The following is a 21,146-nucleotide window of genomic DNA, read 5'->3' on the forward strand; positions in this document are numbered from 1 at the left end:
CTGAAAGTTTCCCGAACTTGATACTTCTATAGTTCTATCGCAATACTTTTACATTATAAAATACGTAACTTTCAATCGACTAATGGATACTTAACCTATCACCATTGGATACCTACCAATAAATGTTTTTGAGTTAATCGAGAAATCATAATGGAAAATTAAAACGGTGAGATAAGCTTATGCGTAGGTAGGTAGTCTGAAAAAGTCGTTGACCTTTCTTGCTACTATATATAGTATACAATTTATTAAAAATCTGATAGTTATAATTATGTTATAACAAAAATGTATTTCAATTCAGCGTTTTGTAAAATTGTTAGAGGTTTTCATTTTTTTCCAAGTAAGTATACAATATTATATAATTGTCAAATAAAAAATTATTGTGTATACTCTAACTTATAAATTTATATTATAGTCACTATTAGTCAATTTCTCAGATTTTGGTGAATAATAAAATATATAATCATACTAGTCTATGTATATCAGTCATGGACGACACGTGTTCACACGTGCCATTGGATTGCGTGTAAAAATAATCATATTGTTGTGGTGTTTGATAAGACATGTACAACGTACGAAAACAAAAAAGTAACTAAACACGAATCTTTCAATAATATTTTCGGAAAAAATGACTATCGAAATCGGATTGTTGAATGTAATAATTATTCCAAGTATAAAAATGAGAATCGAATAAAGTATTTACGATTTGATACGCACACAATATAATATATAGATACTGATAATGTAACACGCATAATCGCGTACTTACGTCGCAATAATTGTATATGGTTTCCACCAAAACGTTGAAACGTAATATTAATTATTATCATAAATTGTGTGCATATTTGAAGGGTAAATCTGCCTTCCTTGTGTACAATGTTTTCGAATTTTGCAAATATAATAATATGTAATATTATCGTTGTGGTGAGTAGGTACCTACAATTTTCGACTAATTCGACCCATTTTAAATGTAAAACCAATTTTATTGTTAGATGTAATATGTATACATTTTATATGCTGATATTTAAATCGCTAATGAAAAGAAATCATAAAATCTGTAGACAAATCAATCCTAATCTCAATGAATTCCGCAATACAATCTCATTCCAATTTAAATCTCAAATTAATTATAACACGATATTATATTACTATATCAACAATTGATAAAAATGACTGAATTCAAGGTTTTTGTATAAAAGGTGAACCCAACACGTTCAGATAGTTAAGTTTTAGAACCACGTCATCGAAAATAATTAATACGACCTAGTAAATTCATTTAAATATTTTTATTATTTTGTTTTGAACAGTTTCCGTTGTTTTCCATATTGTAATGTTTTGCTCAAAAATATTCATTGTTCATTGGTTGGCCTTCGTGTAATATAATATAGACATAAATTCTTCGTTCGAAATATTATAATAATATTAACACAACAATAAAATCGATTTCGAGGAATGACTAATACCAAAAACTTAGTTTTTGATTAATTAACCAATGAAAATAATTAATATCAAGTACTGTTAAAATATGATTACCTTCGGAATTGGTTCAAGAAAACTCTTTATTTGGCTACAGCTGTTAACCGGATTTTGGCATTGAATTGTTTTTTCTTTCGTCTTAACGGATGTTGACGCCTGTGGTTGAAATAATACAACTTCACCCAGGAGATCGGTAGCTTTTAATCAACTCCAAAATAGTATCAATAATATAATACTCTACCAATATAGTATTCTATCCTATAGGTATAAATAATTTTAATAATATCGTTTTTCGTTTATGGAAATATATATTATGTGATTATTGCAGCTATTTTATATTTTTATTTGTGTAAGAGTTGCAGTTTGATATGCGCATAAGAAAACATTGTATTAATTTTGTTACAAATATAATGAATCTATAAATTGGAAAATAAAACCAAAGTTTGGTATTAATCCAAGCTGATATAATATTGTCTATGTTAGTTTGTAAATGGAACTAAATGACGTTTCCAAGAAAAATATTAGAAAATTTGTGATATAAATATATAATATTTCGACGAAATTAAAACCTACGAAAAAGGTATTATGTTAGGTTACATTTATAACTTTTTTTTTTTTGAGTCATATGTGTTTTATTCAATCTGTTACAAAAAAGGAACAATAAGAACAATTGATGGATTATAGGTTAAAATAAATAAAAATAAAAAGGCTCTCACGAGTCGCTTTAAAAAATTAAATTACCAAAACCACTATCAACGATAGAACTGCACGGACAATAGTTTTTTTTATTATTATAGTATATCCTTTAAATCTGATGACGGGTCAATTCACTGTAATAATATTGTAACCAACAAAACTATAAATGGATTCTGCTGAACGTCGATTTGCTATTATAGGCATATGCTATACGTTCGTAAGACGCGGAGACATCAACAATATTACGGGCGTGTTGCGTCTTACCGATATCCAATAAAAAAGCATATAATACATATTATAAATTTGCAAACACTTCGACGATAAATCCGTGCCAATGACCGATGTTGCCGAGGCTGCGGTGGTCAGTAAATAAATAATAAAAAAATCATCGTACAATAATATTATTTAGGTTATGATTATTGTTGCCTACTCATATAGGTACTCTGCGAATGACTAGGCACCTTTAAAAGTCATTTGCTTTACTCGTTTGATGTGAAGAAGTATAATAGTTGTCAGTCTCGACGTAAGGCGTCGCGTTATATTGGCGAAGTTGATAGACGCCCTAGGCGATAATGTACGAGAATAAATTATGTACACAAATAATACAATATACAATGTGCCAAGTCGCAGTTTACAGTCAGGAATCCATTAAGAGGAATGAATTTTCGACGGCTAGTTCATATACACGCGAAAATATAAAATATATTAATATTATTGTTTGACCCGATTAATATACATTATAATAAATTGTGTTACTGTAATGTATGGTCGACGATAATATTTTCAGCAGTTCCTAATATACCTATAACAACCATTAATCATGCGATAATAACTGATAATATTTTAAACGGAAAATCTGCGAACGTTTTATTTTTTTTAGTTGTAGTTGACCTCGACAGCCGCCGAGTAACAACCTGAGCAGCTAACGCATGCACCCATAAATTCTGTCATTCAAATTGTGTATGGACAATCGCACTTGAATCGTGATAAATTCTAAATTGTTTTTTAACGCGGAGTAGTCGAGAATATGTTTCCGTCACCCCTTTTTTACAATACAAGTGTATTAGTACTATATAGTTCATTCGTTTGGATTGAGTTTCTACTATCTATACATATTATGTTCATATCAAAGAAAAAATATGATTAACAATGGGACGCGTTATAAATGAATGCCAACAATGAATCACTAAGTAATATTATACACGTATTATTGCAATAAAACCATAGTGTAATCCAATCGATATTTATACAGTGAAACCTCGATAACTCGAACGTCTATAAGTCGAATTGTCGATAACTCGAGGAATATCTTCGCCCCTTTGGCGAATTTTTGATAACTCCCATTTATTTTTCACCCCCAACCGATTCAAGTTATCGAGGTTTAACTGTACTTTATCTTTGAACAAATTTAAACATTAAATAAAATATTGAACTGCAAATAATATTATCATAAAATTGTGTTTTCTGCATATGACCGAGCTGAACCTACATTGTTTATGTCATACGCCTCCGCAATATGAACCAAAGTAACGGCTGATGGCGTTTTCAATTAATGGTTTTTTGTTGAACGAAAAAAAAATGTATACAAACACGTTGTATAATAATATTGTACAACGAGTGCTCGTTATTGTGTTATTTTAAATATTATTATAATATTTTCGACACAACTCTGTACCTCTATTGCCTATACATTTCGCCGTCCGACACATTTTATATTTTTATGAACTAATAATGGGCGTGGTCAAATACTTGAATTTTAGCTTCACTAATCAGTAATCAATAATCATTATTATCTTCACTCTCCTCTGTGTTTTTACGTAATTTATCATGATTTAATATCAAAAATATATATATTCAGAATAAATTAGATTTCATATATTTTCTGAGTAAAATTTTAATAAATGTATACAGTGAGCAAAATAAAATGTAAACATCGTCCTTCTCTTTTACCCCGTATTTGAAAATACATATGAATTTAATTTAATTTTTCTTCTTTTGAAATAGGAGTTTCATGAATTAATATTCCATCAGCCTAAAAAAATATAACTTAATTAATCAGTCAGAACTATTATAAGTCTTCAAAAAATCGACTAAGATATAAAGCCGAGTAGATAAATGATTTATTTTATTTAGACATAATTATTTTTATTTTAAGCCAACTACCACAATTTGAGTGATTTAACCCTTTATTATTATTAAGAAAGAGAATATTTACTATCTGAGATGCACATAAATTCCATAAGTAATACGTGTAAAAAAATATACATAATATTATGATGGATATATGACGGCTTGATTGAAAGGTAGTATATTTGATGTAGTTTTATTTTTAGAATCTTAATTCTCTAAAAAAAACTCTTAAAATTTAAAATTAATTACAAATTAATGATCATACAATAATGACAAAAAAACTAAACTTGCAAGCATCGAACGAAAGTTATGCATATTATTATCATGCATGGTGTACGAACGCTGCAAGTTGGATCACAGTCGTTTACCTACTGACCGTCTGTACCGACTGTACGATATATATGATATGTATAATACGATTATTATGAGCCCAATACGACCCCATCATAGCATACTATAATAGGCATAGTAAATTATGAAGAAAAACACGTCCAGCCATCATGATTCATCATAATATTTATATAACTGTAGTTGAGATCAACTCTTTTAAACCTACCACCTATTTAAATTTCCTTTTACCTGGCAATATTAAAAAGCTACAAAACGTCGGCTATGTAAATAATAATATATACATACCTGTACTGTTGGACATTTTTAAAATATATTTTCTAGGCACTTATCACTGCGTAACTCTGAAAACTATGCAAAACTATTACTACCACTAAGTATCGCCCCCCCCCCCCCCCGTGCAGGTTAGGTTAGGTATTGCAGCAATAATATTATCGTACATACGTCTTCGTCTGTAAACCTGTCTCCCATCGTAACCAATAGCTCACGTAGCAAGTCCACATGACTTTCGTCGTTTTCGTCAAAATATTTAAAAACGTTTTTGATCACATCTTCCGGATCCGTACCGCGGAGTCTTTCGCTAAACAACGTCAGGAATATTGGGAAATCAATCGGAACGGAAGCTTCGTTCACAATGCCTTCCAAACGATCGACGTTAGGGTCTTGGCCTGGATAGAACATAATATAATATCATGATATAATTGTATCACACCGTTCACAAAATAATATAATTATATAGTATTAGTATGTCTTGGAACGTGGACACGGTTGAAATTCGGGAATAATAATGAACGCACCGAGAGAGACCAGCGTGTCGTGTAAATCTGTTTTTATCGAGGAATTCGTCTTTGTTTTGGTCCATCAAGTTGAAAGCTCTCCGGAAATCATGTATCTGTGCTCGGTCGAACATGACAATGACGTTAGACGGTGTTCCCGTTTCTATGTAACCAAACTTTTCACCGACTTTGTTTGCGACATAATTATTACTGCAGATTTAAAACAATAATAATATAATAGCATAGTAATAAGGCGGGAGTCACAACTAAAGCACTTTTCGTAGGTATAATAATAACATTCTAGCATTTACATTTTTTTTAAGATGAAAAAGTCTTACGTTTTTTTAGCTACAACTATGCAAGACAATCGAATCGAACAAAATAGTACACTTTTAGATGGATATTTATATTGCATTTAATTAAAATTATAAATATTTTATAATATTATATAAGTAATTTTAAACATCCTTAATCGAATTTAAAAAAGGCCACTCACTATTTACGTTCTAATGTATTTTTTTTTCTTATTATAATCGTTCTTGTTTGTTTAAAATGTATCTGTTACAAGGAAATTATTATGTAACGTATGCTCATACATAATACAAGACGTCGCAATAATAATAAATATCATCGTACAATATAATATTAATATCTTAATATTGTCATACATCCATTATGGCATTGAACCGGTTTTATTATTATAACTACAAAATATAGTACTGATGTATTTTTATATTTAATAATAATATAATACGTCAAAAAATTGTAAATTGGTTTAACGATTAAAAGTGTTATTAAAACAATGTTAATACAGGTAACGTCGATGGTGATAGTAAAAAATGCATTATATTACTATGCTTGCGAAATGCGTTGGATATAATAATATTGTGCTCTATCCAATGTTTTTTTTTTTTTTAAGTATTATTATAAATACTTACCTCACCCAACTGACCTACCTTATGCAATAGAGTTATTAACATAGCTAAGTTTAGAACAACATCGCCCGCGGGTTGCTCGGTTCAATAACGAGTACTAATATCGACACGCGGTATTAAATTATACAAATTATTTATGCATCTAAACCACTTAATGTTATACAATATTATATTATACATACTTATAAATAATGTTCAATTAAACACGCGGTAAACTCCGAATGTTGAACGACTGTCGTAAACTCGACCTTATAATTATTATTGTCATTTCAGAGTTTATAAGCGCCGCCACGAAGTAGGTAACCACTAATACACAAACGTGTTATACACTTTTTTTTTCTACGTTCAATCAATTGGAATACGAATAATAAACGTATTCATATAACATTAGATATTTGCACCTGGACACACCGCCAGACGGATCTGATATAGAAGTAAAAGTCTGTAACTAATAAACTATAATAATAAGAAATATTCATTACTTCGCAGTTCGCATCCAAAAACATGTATGTGACAATGCTGATTAGTGATAATAAATCGAAAGCTTTGATTACCGAAGGCTAGTGTACTAATGACAGTTAACCATTAAATTACATAAATTTCTCAAGATTAAGACTACATACATTTTTTAACAACACTTACACGCGAGTGTGTACCTCAATGCCCAATAGTATAGTATAGGTTAATAGTATTACGCCACAGACCACAGTATAAAATGCTGTGCACATCGTCAGTGCTAGAAAACAATTTATCAAACAATACCTACTACATAGTAGATGACTCATATAGTCATATTTATTTAGAATATTATTCGACTGCATATTATTTATACCATAATATATTTATATCTTATTTTCTTAAAAATGCGAAACATCTTATTTAGGCGTTATAACTATAATATTACTATAATCATGAGATGGGTATAATATATTAGTTTTATTATCAAAAAATACAATTATTTAACATTTTAACCTTATATTAATAAATATTAAAATAAAAAATGTAAATACACATTTTTAAATGTAACCTTTTTACATAATATGATGTTAGTTACATACTTAAATATATAAACTTATCGTATTATTATTGAATAATACGATTTTTCGTAATGGTTACAGTTACAATAATTATTGTTACGATTTATAACCATTAATCATTAGAATATACAAATGTAAAAAAATATATATGTAAAGCTTGATTATATATGAACAAATTATTAGGAAGAGATTCTCAGCGTGTTTTTGTTTTCTTCATTTTTTACCGCTCGTTGTTTACCACCTTCTATACTGTGATGAATGCCATAGAACGCGTATATGAATACTCCTAAGGAAAAATAAGAATGTTTTCAATATAAACAATACACATAATAATATAGTTTAAGGGGACGTTACAGTGACATTTGTTGTCTCTGTCTTCCAAGTGCGAACACAGCTACTTTTACGCTCAGCAGAAAACGTTTATCTTCGTTAGTTTAAAACTTAGAGCGAATTGACTTCCTATAAAATTTAAAGGTAAAATTATTTTGTAGACAATGACATAGGTTTTTTATTATATTTTAATTTTAAAGCGAGTTGTGAGTGTTTTACGATGTACAAACAGTTTACAATTTAAAAATACACATAACTCGCTTTAAAATTAAAATATAATAAAAAAGCCTATGTCATTGTATAGATAGTCTTACCTTTAAATTGTATAAGAGGTCAATTCGCTCTAATTTTTAAACTAACGGAGAAAAATGTGATCTGATGAGCTTAAAAGTTGCTATGTTACGTACTTGTAAAACGGAGACAACAAATGTGACTGTAACGTCCCCTAATATATAAACTTTAGTGGTTTGTTGTGTTTGGTTTACGATCAAATGGCATTATGATGATGATTATATTATCGTGTGTGTAAGCTGGCACACTTATTTATTTTGCACATGATGATTATTATGACATTTGTCGTTCCCGAAAAATATACTGATGAAATAAAAATACGGAAACGCGAGATTTTTGTCTATAATTATTATAATTTGGTAGGTATAACAGTGTATAATAATAGTATAGTAATAATTTCTACGAGTCTACGACTATATTATAGTTTGAAACGTTTCAAAAATCTTCTTTATATAATACGTAAATGTACATTGAAATTTAAAATTCTCTACTTTGTGACTGGCCAACTGGCAATCGACGCCCAATGTACGAAAAGTAATAATAGCGTATTCGAGTAGCACAATAGTAAATGTCCATCGTTAAATCACGTGATCAATAAAACAACACAAAAGAACTGCATAATATAAAATCGTTTGTCGGTAATACAAATACCTAATATAAGTCCCACGCCGAATCTTATCCAAGTCTTGATGCTCAGCTCCATCATTAGGTATAAGTTAAGAGTTATACTCACGCACGGTATAAAAGGAACTAGTGGTACCTAAAAAATAAAATGATATTTTAATGCTCGTCACAATCACGGTTAATCGTGTGATATACAATATTTAAAATTGAAATAAAATATTATGGATACAGAGCAGTAGTGTCGATAATATTATGTCACGGGTATAATAATATTATAGCATGAAACTAGCGTATAGACGTAAATAATTGAAGGGTCCGTGGATAAAGGTGATAACTCACAATTTTGTAATTATTCAGGAAGACAGCTTTAGTGGTTTATATAAGATATAAACGTTTGGAACTTTTTAACTGTTAAAATGCTAAGAAATCTTTGAAAACAAAATGTATATATTTTAAAGTCATAGGTAATCAACACTCTGAAATGTCATACTCCCACTTCTTCTCAGGAAAGATCTATACCTAATTTAGTAACTTAACACCTTCATCTACCGAACAAATTAATATAAATAAAATAAAATATGTAAGAAAGGTGTTACAAATACCTGGATTTTTATTAAAATATATGAAATATTAATAATACTTTTTGTTTATAATAAAATATTATTGATATTATCGCAGTTCATGTGAACACTAATCCGGATTCTGAGTATTCTAATATTGTTAGAAATTAATACTATATTTTCTTACCCTAAACGCTAAGTTTTCGACTGCTTGTGGAAGTCTGTGTAACATTAACATGGAAAGTAATGATACTGTGATCGAAACCGCTATTACGACAATTAACGGGAAATAAAACTCTCCATCGTAACAGTCAATATTCACCATACTAATGCAAAATACACATGCACTGAAAGCTATAACATAATAAAACAGCAAGTTTTAGTCATAATCTTTTAAACATCAACAATAGATATTTAAATAAAAAAAAATGGTTTTCTCAAATTAGATAGAAAAAAAAACTATTAAACTGTGATAGGTACTATAAAGTATAAGCGAATACAATTAAATAACTATTCAAATTTTTTGAGAACATACTGTATATAAGTATCAACACTCTGGATATGTATTGAGTATCCAAGTTCGTGACTTTTGAGTTAAACAAACTGTACCATTTGAACATTTTATAGTCATCGGAATTACTGTCTATATCCTGAACTACCGTGTTAGTGTCTCTGTACCTGCATAACAGAAAAATTTAGCTCGTGTAAAAAGTTTAAATATTATTATCCATCACATATTTCTTAGAAATCCAAAGTCATATTAAGTTACAAGCAGTATAATATATTATTAATCCAAGGACGACTTCACACCAAAGTAATCTAATGGAAATTGATAATAATTACGCTATTTTCGGTTTATTATATTTGGTGAATAAAATATGCATATTTTTAAAGCATGTTTTAAATAATACAAATTTTTAACCTTATCACACGTGAAATAAACTTAAGACAAGTTCATGAAAGCCAATTATATATTACTATAAAAAAATTAAATAAATAAAATTAAAATAATAATTCTGGAGATTTTTTTTTTTGAAAATCAGGAGTATAAAATTATCGTGATTTCAATATATTAAGTACCCAAGTGCAACAATTCTATGATATGGCTTGGCATGGCGCGTTGGCTGCTTCCCAGTCACGCAATGTGACTGAGAGTAAGTAATGCCCCCACAGCTACTAGCTCCCGGATGGGTGACCACCCGGGTTCGTAGTAGTTAAAACCTTGCCACACATACACGTGTCGCTTACCTACCGTAACAACACCTTACCGTACCAATCTTACCAACCACAGTTCAGAACCCCTACAATAACTAATGACCATGATAAAAGCCGTGCTTAAGTTCAATTTTAAAAAAAATTCTATCTAAAAACAAATGTATTTTGTGTGATGAATAATATTGCGCTTATATTAATCGAAAAATGTATTAAATAAAAATATATTAATGTATAGTATGTGGACGCATAATATAGCAAAACTATTGTTTCCTATTTATTTTTCAGAACTACAAAAGGTGTCACCGCAATCACTTTCTGATCGTCAGCGACACATTTATTCACGAAACGTTTATGTTATTATCATCGTACACACACACCTGAGCACCAGTAGGCAGATACAAACTATCAAATACGATATGAGGGTGCCGATAGACGTCATGTCGACGAGCTGTTCGAGATTGAAGATGGACGACAATATGCCTGGAACAAAAAATAAATGAAAATAATTTATCGACTCAATTTGCGAAAGACTTTGTACGCGGTGAAATCATTTACCGGCACCGACTCCGCATATCATTGTGGCTATGACTGGAGTCTTGGTCCTTTCGTTGACCATCGATAAGAATTCGAACAACAGACCGTCGCAGGACATGGCGTACAGGATTCGTGGTATCGGAAACAGACATCCTAATAAACTATATACAAACGCGTGGAAACGATTATTACAACAATTACGTAGGTATTATCTATTAAAAGTATCAGTGACATTACGAGGTGAATAGAGCGAATACCGCGCCGCAGGTAACCATATACTTGATCACGGGTAATCCCAGGTTCTCGTAGATGACTGGAAACGGCGCGTTCGGATCCTATAAAACAGGGTCGACGACAAATTATTATTTTTTTTTCATACTTTTAGCGTTACCTATATGTTTTATAGACGAATACAATAATAATAATATGCAAATATATTCGATTTGCCGGTTTCAACCGTAGGTACCTGATCGTAATACGGCCACATCAGGGTCAACACTGACGCCACGATAGAGTATGCAGACGTGACGAACACCAGCGTCAGAACGATCGCCAGCGGAATTGTTTTTTTCGGATTTTTTGTTTCTTCGCCTGAATAAATAATATAATGTATCGTTCACAATAGCGTTGATAAATCGCGATGATATCAAAATTAATAGTTGAAAATAATATATATATATTTATAGTATAAAACAAAAACTGACCGGTCGTAGAAATAGATTCGAATCCAATGAACCCGTAAAAGCATCGAGCCGCTCCAGCGATTATTCCACTCCATCCGAATGGCGCGAATCCACCGTTGCCGCCGTCCACTCCGGGCGGGATTTCGCTTTTCGATATATTCCAATTCGAAATTTTAACTGAAATCGGTCAATAGTTTGAACATCAACACTCGTTGGTCGTCATATTAAAGTATAATTATTATCTGATACTTAAAATATAAAATACGCGTAGGATCCTATACGTTCGCGTAATTTTTTTATAAATCGTTAAAACGAGAAAAGTACCGATTTGTATTTTACTCGTAATTTAATGCAATCATAATATTATAACCTACAGAATGACGTTATATACGTACCAAAAAAAAGTCCACTCACGATGACTGTACCGACGGTCAGTAAGTTAAATGCAGTAAACACTGTATTGAGAGTTGAAGACTTCCGAACACCCCAAGCCATAACCACTGAAAATCGACAGCATTGTTGTATTTCTTATTATATATATTATTAACTTTGTTTTGCCGGTGAAATCATAATTCACTGGTATAGCATTTCGTCATAACATAATATAATATACATTACTGTTGTGCGTCACCTGCAGCTTTGTTTAATAATGAATAACTTCAAACGTCTAATCGTAATGTTTAAATTAATTTCAAAAAAAAAAAAAAGAAACCACAGCGTAAGTCAGGTAGGTATTAGATATATTGATTCTTACATCTAGATTACTCAAATATTATACTAAATGTTACGCCATAAAATTAAGTTCTTATTAAATTAGTAAGCTGCTGATGACATAAATCTCATTTCTTGTGCACCTAAATATTTTTGAATATACTATATATAGGTACTACATTGATTAATAATTACAGCTGTAAATCATTAATGTATAATATACTATGAAAGTGTTGATAATTACACGCAATGAACATGAGGAACAAAAACGACGCAACGTCCGGATATTCGCCCATAAACTGCATGTGCATTGGAAAATGTGTTTTCATGTACCTCTTTTGGGGATCGCCAAGCAAAGAGTCTAAATAATTTGTCATGGCTTTGGCAGCGGATGCTGTGCCTAAAAATAATAATAAAACCATGTCAGTATCAAATTAAAGCCATCTAATATATATATATATATAGTTACTTGATGAAATAATTTTAATTTTAGTGTAGACAAAATATTATGTCGTCACAATTGTTGTACCTACCTATCGTATGCTCGATAAACATGTTCCAACCAATAATAAAAGCGATAAATTCACCGACGGCCACATAACTGTAAATATACGCAGATCCGGCTTTGGGTACTCGGCCGGCGAATTCAGCGTAACAAACTCCTGAAACGCAAAATACAAAATCGTTGGCTGATTTTCTGCAGATGGTTAAGCGGTACTAACATTATTATTGCGATCCATTATAATATAATAAAATATAATATATATTATAGTTATAGTATAACTATATATTACTATAATTTCAAATATTTAGGGGTGGACATTAACAAGGACGCCAACGGCCATAACGAAAAAAATATACGATTAGTACCCACTACCCGCGGCCGGCATTTTTCTTCGGGCACGTCACGGTGTCCGAAGAGAAATGCCGCCATCACCCACCCGGGCATGGCAGATACCTACGGGTGTCCACTAAAAAATCTGCCAAACCAAAACACACGTGTTTAAACTTACAGTATCCTCCCCCACAGTAAAAACTACCCAATGACCTAAGTTTCCGCGGGTTAATTAATAAAAAAATAAATAAATAAATAAACCTCTATGATATACTACGCCTTACTACGATAATAATATTTTGAATTCATATTTTAATTTATTATGAAGTCAATTTTGAATCTTTCGACGGCGAGCAAGGTAAGTGTTATGCATTTGCATACACGACTATCAGAACGCCTAAAAGCAAAATTATTTCACGGGGAACAGTTATAAATCGAAACTAAACGAGTTCTAGCGATTAGCACACTAGCTGACTTGAGTTTTACACAATTATTTTAAGTAAAGATTTTATTTTGTTGTCAAATAAACTTTTGATCCTTCAAGCCACATTTTAATTTATTATAATTAATAAAAAAATCTTACTAGAAATTTAACAAAAAAATACAGTATTTTTAGACATTTCAATGGAAAAAAAATACTGTTTTAAATTTTTTTTATATAATTCTGAATCATAGGGTTTCAAGTAAACTTCATAATGAAAAAGTGGATGTCGCTCTGCTGTACAGTAGGTTACAAGTGGGTTACTGTAATGGATGGTGTTAAATTTGAATTCAATGATATAATATCATTGTATAAGAAAAACAATTCTGAGCGAAAACGGTATGATATTACCAAGTATATTTGATGATATTATTGTGAATAAAGTAATTTATATATAACCTATTTACGTGGAGCCTTATCTTAAATTTTCAATCCTTAGCCATAAAAGTTAAACATTTTATACATTTTTAACTACAAAATAATTAATAAATTATAAATTTGATAAATGATGTCAAAAATTGAACTTTAAATGCTTATAAAAAAAAATTGTGCCTATGTATTTTTGATATTTTTCAACTGCTATTAGAACGATGTATCAGGAGCCTGATATTAAATTTTCACGCTTTTTTACCCAACAAATAAAATTGTATTGATATTTATAGAAAAAAAAAACTAAAAATATTGAAAACTGACAATGTCCGTAAACAGCTCAAAAAGAGTCAAAATATTTTCGAAATTTTATGGTGTATATAAAATGGTAGTATAAACATTCAGTGAAATTTTCAAGTATCTATAGTCATTCGTTTTTTAATTACAATAAAATAAGAAAATTGTTACATGAAAAATCGAGTGAATAATATCAAATGTTGTAAAAATATAAATTTCAGATGCTCATAAAAATTTAATTCAAGTTTCTTGTAGACATTTTTTTTTTGATAAAGGTAGACAAAATTATGAGTAATCTTATATTACATTTTCAAATCATAGATTTAAAAAGAAAAATTTTTATGAATTCTCAACTCAAAATAATTTACTAACTTTCGTGATTTTTCCGTATTTTGTCAAAATTTTAACTTTAAATGCTCATAAATAAAAACTGTGACTAAGGATTTTTAATTGTATTACATTTTCAAGCTTTTTTACCAAACAAATAAAATGTTATTGATATTTATAGAAAAAAAATGGAAACTGAAAATGTCCGTAAACAGCTCAAAATAAGTCAAAATATTTTGAAAATGTTATAGTGTATAGGAAATGCAATTATAAACATTCAGTCAAAATTTCATGTCCCTACGGTCATTTGTTTTAGAGTTACACCAAAAACCAAAATCGATATTCTCAAAAACAGATTTTGCGTAAAAATGCCCGTTTTTCCTTAATTTTTCTTTTGTTTTTCACGTCGCTTTTGAAAACTACTAACCATTTCGCTATAGTAAAATGCACGCACAGCAATGTACTGTTCCGGGAGTTATTGTGTTTCAATAACACTTTAACCAGTTATTATAATTAATTAAATCATTATGTAAATAATATTATAAACACTGAAAACGAGACTAAATTAGATCATATTGACTTAGTACCAGCAAACGAAGAGACAATTGCCGCTACGATGAAAGACAATACCACCGCTGGTCCAGCGATAGATTTGGCCACTGTTCCGGCCAACACATAAACGCCACTCCCTAAAGTGGCGCCAATGCCCAAAGCGGTCAAGTCGAAAATGGTCAACACTCGTTTCAACTTGTCTTTTTCATGTTTAGTTTCTGTAGCGAACGTTTTTTTCCTGCTCAGCGATTGATAAAGCGTTTTGCCCTGTAACAATATAGAGAGAACCTGAAGAGCCAATAATATTATTATAAGCAATTTAGGAAAAATGCAACAATAAATTCAGAACTAGCCTTAGGTATGGGCCTCGCGTTTTAAAAAATTATATTGCCTATACAACAATTTCCCCATAAGGCCGGCTCGGAAAATAACGTTAAAAAGCTGAAGAAGTAAATCGTATAAAAACTTAATGGATTATTCGCTCTAGAAAATAGAAACATCTTTAGGCGAGTGGGAGGACGTTGTAATGAAATATTTAAATATACAACAATAATTAATATACTTAAATAATAATTACCAAGCTTATTTGTCTCTTCTACTTATAGCTCACCACAGGTCATTCATAATATTTACTTTCTCCATTCTTCTAAACTCCATTAAATTTGGTTTTGTCGACTCTCCTTCTCTTCTCATACTTCTCAACTTAAACGTTCCAATCAAAAAACATTAGCAATAATGCTTGTTTTGTTATTCACCTCGATCAATTATTTATGAAACGAGACTCTCATCCGGACAGCGACGCTCCCCAATCAAAACCCATTTTCAAGATATTTTTTTTTTTTAAATCTTTGATACGGGATCATAAATTCATCATTAATTATATGTTATAATATTATATTGACGCAAAACGAATACTTACCGACCACGAGTGAATCATTTTTGTACACTATATTTTTTTATATTATGTATAGTGCTGCGATATCCAAATAGTAACCACTAATCAGAAATTGCATATGTCGACAATCCTCGACGTTGTCACTATAAATACTAGGTATGTTTTTCGTTAATAAATTTACGATCACGGTGATGAATTGTATGAATTGTATGATATCAGTTTTTTAACGGCAGTTGTAAACTACACCGATAATCGTGGATTATCGGACACCGGCACTTCAGATTTTCGCAATCCTCCGTTCGGATTTCAATAGCCAATAAAAAAATGTGTCTAAAATGCATTTTCCGCTGAATTTATAGTACGATTGATATTACGCTGTTCTAGTATCTGTGGGACAAGTGCGTTGAACGGGATTAATCTTGAATAGTATAATTATTTAATTTTAATGTCCTCGAAAATATTGAAAACAAATAAACGAAAGTGGACCTATTTCTGTAACGGAGTCCGGCCAGTTTTTATTTTTAATAATGTTATGACTTTTAATGATTTTTTTCAGTAACACAACATCTGTATAAAAACCAAAACCTTTGTAGCTGTAGGTTATATCTAAGTATGACGAACATCAGATTAATACAGCTTGTAATAAATTATAATGTCAAATAGGTAATTATTATTTACATAATTTAAGTTAGAAACGTTAATCTACGTAAAACACGTATGAAACAAATAACATACGACACCATATACAAACACTAGTCTGTAATTTTCACCATCGTGTCATCATACACTTAGTCGATGACATGAAGAAACATTGTTTAAATAATGATTTGAATGACTTACTTCATTGATCTTCTGGTCCAAAACTTAAATTATTCACCTTAGATCTACCAATAATATTACGATCTGTTCGCGGGGCTGTATGAAATTATTTTACAACTATACCTAAAAAAGAGTGTCCACGATTAAAAAAAGTCTCTATCGTGCCGCAAAAATAATGTGGACAAATAATATTTTACAAAAAGTGTGACAAGCACATTTTTTAAAACGGGATGAAAAATATTTTTTTTAACACCTGTCCATAGATGTACTACGTTAACGATGTAAAGGTAAGTTTCATAGATATAATTTTAATTGTGGTTTTAAGGCTGAAGGTATAAATACGTATTTAATTTTTAAATTAAATGAATTATACGATAAACATTTAGTAAGTTAAATTAATGTAAAACATGATTTTGTATTATGTAATATACTAATATGTAACAATGGATAAAAAACAGTAAAAAAAAATTATAAACACGCTTGATTGATAAATACGAAACCAGTGAATTAATTAACGAAACACGAGTGCATTATAGTAACGTATTTATTATATGCACTTGAGGTGTTAATACTTTAATTATTATAATATACGACCGATCTGTTATAATATGCTTACGAAATATTTGTATTTATTGGTGTACATGAATGGACACATTTGACGGTAAATTACATCACATTAGATGCATTAGTTACGTCAACTATGATTCCGAGTAACAGTAATTCTATACTCTGTAAAATTGAGTTAATTATTGCTGCTTACATCTTATACCAAAGAAAAATGATTTCTTAAAATATATGAGAGGCAAAGGAATAACAGTTGAACGAAGAAAGTTAAAACTATTACGTTTCTGACCTACATCACGTGTAAGTATTACTATCTTAATATATATATTTGTTCACTGCACCGATTTTGATGAATTGTTTTGTGTTTGCTTGAGTGGTTCTTTGAATAGTTTGGATTCACAATTGGACGCGGTAAGCCCAACCCGCGGAGGTGCTCAAACAGGGATTTTGAGGTTTACAATGGAAACTGTTGTTTATAAATGGTTGTTATTGGTTATATAGGAGCAGTGGCGTATCTACTGGGGGGAATATGGGTGTCATACCCCTCCCAGGAGACCAAATTTCGTACACAATACAACATATGTATGTAATAATATTATGAATATAATATGAGTATACTGAATGCCTATTAAAAATTGTATATCCCCCCCCTCCTTGAAAAAATCCTAGATACGCTACTGTATAGGAGAAATAATTAGTAGAAATTAATTTTTATTTATTATTAGTTGCCATTGGTTATTCAGGCAGATCACTGATTAGGTACAATCATGCATCAAATCGAATTTTCGCATATTGCCTGCCAGGGCGGCCAAATCTAAAATACTTACGCACAACACTCTTTGAAAGAATCATTAAGTTAATGATAAGTTAGAGAAATAACTTCTTATTTTTTTTTCATTTTTCTTCGGTACAGTTTTTTAAAAATATTTTCACTGTTTAAATGACGAGTTAATTTTGAGTTGAATCTTGATGTTGATAATATTAAGGTAATTCAAAACTAAATATATTTTACAACACAAATAATATTCTCTGGGTTTGTACGGTTTATATGAAATTTCAAATTTGCAACCACCCATTACCCTGACCACGGAAGATGAAATTGATCGTGATTTGCCGCTCTGGCTCTGGCTCTGGCTCTAAGGGTACGTCTACGGTTAAATTTTTTAAATCAGCTGATAACAGATATTTAACCGGGAAAATTCGGCCGATTAAACTCCGGTTAACTTTAATCAGAGATTGTACAACTGGCCCTAAGTTGATCAGTCAGTGAGTCAGAGAGGACACGTTAGATTATATCATACAATAGCCATCCCGCACGGCTTTTGCCCTTTGAGACACGCTTGTGATTATGTGAGCAATATATTTTCAGGTAGGCAAACCACCTGTGGTGGATTGCAGACACCACGAGGTGCGTACTTAATTACGAATGTTTTATTAACTCGTTGCTTATGATGTACATGTGGAATACCATTTTCACTAAGTTATATGGTTTAGATATATATACAGATATATATATATAGTTAATATACAGGTTGAAAATGATATTCAACCATAACCAATAGCACAACCTTGCAATAAACAAAAAATATATATTATTATTTAGTTTATTTTCTTACTGGACAGACGGTGCCACTTTTGTATTTTTGACATCCAGGTTTCTTACTTTTCTGGTAGATTTTCCGAAAATGTTCTTTCAAAGAAACCTTGTCCTGAAAATTACGAACACAATAGAAAAAAACAGCTGAATCGGTGAAGACGTTCTCAAGTTATGGCATGACCAAGAGAAATAGGGATTCATTTTTATTTTAACTTTAAGAGACGGCACATTAAACGTAGTCCAGTACTTATTTAGTCATGGAAAATGATAATAATATTAGGTATTATTTATGTTTATTATTTATATTTTCGAAGGTAATTCAACTATTAAATCGAATAGTTTTTAAAACACAACGATTATCTATACCAATATACCATGCATCGTTTTGGACACCACTTACTGTAGGTATTCAATATAATTATTCTAATTCAAGCTTCGGATATCCACATTCAAGTATTCAACGATGATATTATATTCGAAGTTCATGACTTCATGTTTATTTTTATTCGTTTTTTCCGTACTAACTAGTATAGGTAGGTAAATTGTTAATTGTTTAATATAGATAGCAAGTTACTAATATTATATTAAACAACGATAATTTTTATTTCGGTTTGGTAGATAATATCCTGGATTGCCGGATAACACCGCTAGTATACCTATATTATTTATATGTGTATAATATTAAATTGCTAATTGCATTATCAATACAATGTTATATAATTAATTAGCAATTAACGGTGTGTTATCAAGGACGAGTTTAGGTGTTCGTTGTAAGTAGGTATGAATTTTATTTTTATATCGATATATAGTGAAGTACCACTCATACATGGTGTGACACGGTATATTTAGGTACACATAAGTAATTAATTAGGCAGTAAATGTTTATTACAGAGTAAATGAATTATGGCATTATTATATGTTTGAACAAGTACGTCGATCAGTCAAGGGCGTATTTGAGGGGGTGATAGGTTCGACCCCGCAGACAATTACATTTAATTTTTCTTTTATATGATGCATTCATTAATTTACAAATTGTAATATTATAGTTAGTAACTCTAGTTAATTTAGTTATTACTAGTAGGGGATGTAATACTAATGTTGAAGGATATTATATAATGCTAATAACTGAGGGAAAGCGATGATAACATGGCCCTCCTAATGTGGCGGTTCAAAAATATAAAAATCACCAGCTATGATAATATGATTATAGTTTCAATTTATCACTGTAATGTATAACTTGAATTCAATTATAGGTAAATATAAAAATAATATGCTCAGTGTGAAACCACCCTTCCCCCACTACAAACACAAGACAAATACGCATTTGGGATCAGTAGAATAACTATGATTTTGATGCCCTAGATTCTAGAACAGGTGGTGAAACTATGACACGCGGGTCAAAGGTAACGATGGCACGTCGTCACGTTTGTCAAATTTAAACAAAAAGGAAATTATTTTTTTTTTTTTTTAATTTCATCGTTAAATCTTACATTTAATAAAACAAATACCTATATGAAAAAAAATGTGTTATAGTTTAAAAATAATATAGTTACTAGTTATAAAACGTTGAAAGTTTAAAATGTATTTTAAAGTAGATGTATTTTGTATTTTGAAAGTTCATTTTTCACGAGAATGCGATCAATCCAAAACTAGGAAATAAACTTACAGATACAAAATAAATAGGTACTTATAATTTATAGACTCAAAAAAAGAGGATACAAAATACACATCTAAATTGAAAAATGATCCAACCATAAACGGGGACAATAATCACATTGCAAATATAATGTTATGGGTGGATAAGTTCAGGTCCAATTAAAAAGAAGACAAGACAGTAATAATATTATGAAAAACGAAATCGAACATAATATTGTAGACTAGGTATATTAATAATTTATTTTAGTACTTACACGTTTCTATAAACATATTATATTTATTTATCAACACATGTTGTGCAAACAGAAAACACGTTCATCTATGGTTAATTTCATATTAATTAATTAGTTTTTATTACTTGATATTTTTACTCTGTAAGGAAAATCTATGAATCATAAATATCTTTTTGAG

General features: G+C 30.3%; 2 protein-coding genes across 4 annotated transcripts; both read right to left on the bottom strand.

Moving 5' to 3' along the window:
• Positions 1-4,144: 4,144 nt before the first annotated feature.
• LOC132945696 (myosin regulatory light polypeptide 9-like) lies at positions 4,145-5,838 on the bottom strand. Its single transcript, XM_061015459.1, is given in 5 exon segments — positions 4,145-4,201; positions 5,092-5,315; positions 5,445-5,472; positions 5,474-5,633; positions 5,762-5,838. Coding segments are annotated over 5 exon segments (546 nt in total).
• A 1,436-nt stretch (positions 5,839-7,274) lies between these two features.
• Positions 7,275-19,450, bottom strand: LOC132944647 (cationic amino acid transporter 2-like). 3 transcript variants are annotated; one of them, XM_061014111.1, is made up of 15 exons: positions 19,099-19,450; positions 16,124-17,041; positions 15,240-15,471; positions 12,877-13,005; positions 12,588-12,743; positions 12,028-12,132; positions 11,654-11,809; positions 11,416-11,540; positions 11,187-11,284; positions 10,971-11,110; positions 10,793-10,895; positions 9,736-9,878; positions 9,388-9,554; positions 8,668-8,776; positions 7,275-7,681 (listed from the first exon to the last, which is right to left on the bottom strand). In XM_061014111.1, exons 2-15 carry the CDS (start codon positions 16,139-16,141, stop codon positions 7,575-7,577), a joined length of 1,788 nt encoding a protein of 595 aa, XP_060870094.1. In that variant the 5' UTR covers positions 16,142-17,041; positions 19,099-19,450; the 3' UTR covers positions 7,275-7,574. The 3 variants fall into 3 exon arrangements, with proteins under 3 accessions (XP_060870094.1, XP_060870095.1, XP_060870093.1); XM_061014112.1 differs by lacking the exon at positions 19,099-19,450 and adding an exon at positions 15,782-16,050 and having other exon boundaries at positions 16,124-17,402; XM_061014110.1 differs by lacking the exon at positions 19,099-19,450 and having other exon boundaries at positions 16,124-17,402.
• Positions 19,451-21,146: the final 1,696 nt, after the last annotated feature.

The sequence above is a fragment of the Metopolophium dirhodum genome, chromosome 5 (genome assembly GCF_019925205.1).
Source record: "Metopolophium dirhodum isolate CAU chromosome 5, ASM1992520v1, whole genome shotgun sequence".
Classification (NCBI taxonomy): Eukaryota; Metazoa; Arthropoda; class Insecta; order Hemiptera; family Aphididae; genus Metopolophium; species Metopolophium dirhodum.